Source organism: Meles meles, chromosome 4 (genome assembly GCF_922984935.1).
Source record: "Meles meles chromosome 4, mMelMel3.1 paternal haplotype, whole genome shotgun sequence".
In the NCBI taxonomy this organism is placed as follows: domain Eukaryota; kingdom Metazoa; phylum Chordata; class Mammalia; order Carnivora; family Mustelidae; genus Meles; species Meles meles.
In genome coordinates, this window is record NC_060069.1 from 150267313 (window position 1) to 150269844 (window position 2532).

The window sequence follows — 2532 nt, forward strand, 5'->3', positions numbered from 1 at the left end:
AACATACAAAGGATGAATTGCTTTTGTTTTTTGGTAAGCTACTAAAAACTAAGGCATATTATTGTCTTATCCTGTTATTTATATTAATAAAAGCCCAAAGCCTGTAATAAAATAGTTAAAAATATTCACATACATACATGTTTTCTTGTCAAATTCCATCCTTCTCTGACCATAGAAACTTCAGAGGAAAAAAAACAAAACAAAACAAAACTAAGTTTCCTGAAGTCTTTAATGTTTCTTAGACTATGGTTTTATCTTTCTTCTTACTATAGCCCTGGAAAAGAAGTTTGAATGCAAAGCCCCTTGACAAAATATCTGTCTTTTCAAAGATGTTCATTTAATATACAAGAAAAGAAAGGCCTCTGGGGAAAGAGGATAAAGGAGTTAGAATTTCTACCTTTTAGGTTGAAAAACAAGATATCAGAAAGCCATTTAGTTTCCTTTACACTGCTGATTAAAGTCTTCATTTTAACCTTAGTTATAAATCGAGCAAGTTAATCACTAAGCTGTTTTTACACAATTAATATTAACCTTCTTCAATCTTATCCCCGATTCCCCTGAAAAGCAATAGTTGAATTGTATTTATTCAGTGTATTGAATCCGTATTTCATTTAAAAGAGAACCCTGTTTCTATTTATGTGAGATATAAATGTCATGCTGATCTACATGCATAATGCTGTGTCATAGAGAAATCACAGTTGTAAAATGATACAGTCTTTAACAATGTCATTTTGAAGTAACTGGTGAAAGGAAAAGATGCAAGATGCATGAATCATTTTAGAAAACATTACTGCACTTCCTAGAACAATCAAAATACTGTGTGTAAAATCTCACTCTGCTGAAGTAGCTTATAAAATTGTAAATAGCCAATACACAGTTCCTGTAATTAATGTTAGGCAGTTAAGAACGGCAAATCAATGTTCCTTCAGGTTCGATTTTTAGAAAACAGTGGACATTTCAGTCATTTGCATGGCTTTATCGGTAAAGTTAAAAACTAGACCCAACTACACATACTGACTTCTGGAATACACGCTCGGTGACTTCTTTTCCATGTGATAGCTCTTCTGGGTTGTGCGATGGGAAGGGATGGAGTATCTGTAGCTTCTGCTCTTTTCGCTGTAACAGGAAACACAGCAGAACAGTGCCCCTCCAGCGATCAGCACCAGCGCGGTGGTCCAGCCTATGTAGAGAGCATCTCCGAGCTCGTGCTTTTGGGCAGTCTCCACTATCGGGCTGTAGAACTCTCTGATGATGGAGCTGGCCACCCAGCTCACTGGGATGAGCACCAGGACGCCCGTGATGATGAAGATGATCCCAGCCGTTAGTAAGATGTGACTCTTCACTTTCTCATCGTCCCCAGTGCACCTGGTGCATTTCATGCCCAGGACAGCAGTCATGAAAGCCAGGAAGGACAGCGCAGAGGCAGCACACATCAGCCCTCTGGATGCCTGTAGGTCCGGAGAGAGAGCCAGCAGGGAATCATACACTTTGCACTGCATCCTGATGTTAGCTTGCCTCACGCAATTCATCCACAGTCCTTCCCAGAAGTTTTCAAAAACCACAATGTTGCTTCCGATGAAGGCAGACACTCTCCACTGAGGCATGATAGTGACAGCCAGCGTGCCCACCATGCCAACACCGCCAAGCACCAGTCCAGCGATCTGCAGGGCGTAGGTAGCCATCGTCCTCTGGGATGGGTTTTATCCTACCTGAGTCCTGAGCCGGTAGGGCTACTCTGAAGAGTTTCTCTCCACCTCAGGAGAGAACAGTTTTCCTGTCGTAATGACCTCAGAGCCTGGTGGTTTTTCAGAGCTGCTTTGCTACTTCTAGCCAGAATAAAGCCAGTGTTGGCTGGCTGAAGGCCCCCCTTACATTGACTAGGACAGGTAAACTTACAAATCAGGTGGGGCAACTTTCTCAGCCAATAAGAGGGGGATGGTAACCCAGGTGTGTCTAAACCGGCAAGAGATACTTGGAACGGCTGGGCCTGCACATAAACATTCTTTGTACTTCTCAGTTTTCCAAGAAGACAGCCGTATGTTTACCTGCAGGCACAATTAGGAGAGTTTGCACAATCATCAAGAAACGCACCAATCTCTTGCGACATCAAAGGTGTACTTTGTACAGGCAATTCTGAAACTCTTTATAAGAGCTGCTGTGACCGTGGTATGAAATAAAATTAATCTGCCTAAGAAATTGACTAGGACTGTCAGAATGCCAAAGTGAAAGGAGAGTAGGGGATTGATAGATTGCTTGTACCTGGGGAACCACATTCTTTGAAACACATGTGATCCAAGTGGTTGATTTAATGTGTCTACAATTTCAAAGCAAGCTTGACTGTTGTGAAATCAGGGAACTGATCACACCAAGGACAAAATAAGGCGAAAGTAATTAAATATACAAGATTGCCTCCCCGCCCCGTGGTACCAAAACACATATTGTTCTCTTTTGAGCCAAGAAAACTTCTTGATTCATATTTTCCCGATAATCTTGATCTATAAGAAAAAACAGCTGTAAAACAATAAATTAATC

At 41.2% G+C, this 2532-nt stretch overlaps 1 protein-coding gene across 1 annotated transcript; it reads right to left on the reverse strand.

The window, feature by feature from the left end:
- Positions 1 to 211: 211 nt before the first annotated feature.
- CLDN8 (claudin 8) lies at positions 212 to 2019 on the reverse strand. Its single transcript, XM_046002950.1, has one exon. It carries the CDS (start codon positions 1680 to 1682, stop codon positions 1005 to 1007), a length of 678 nt encoding a protein of 225 aa, XP_045858906.1. The 5' UTR covers positions 1683 to 2019; the 3' UTR covers positions 212 to 1004.
- Positions 2020 to 2532: the final 513 nt, after the last annotated feature.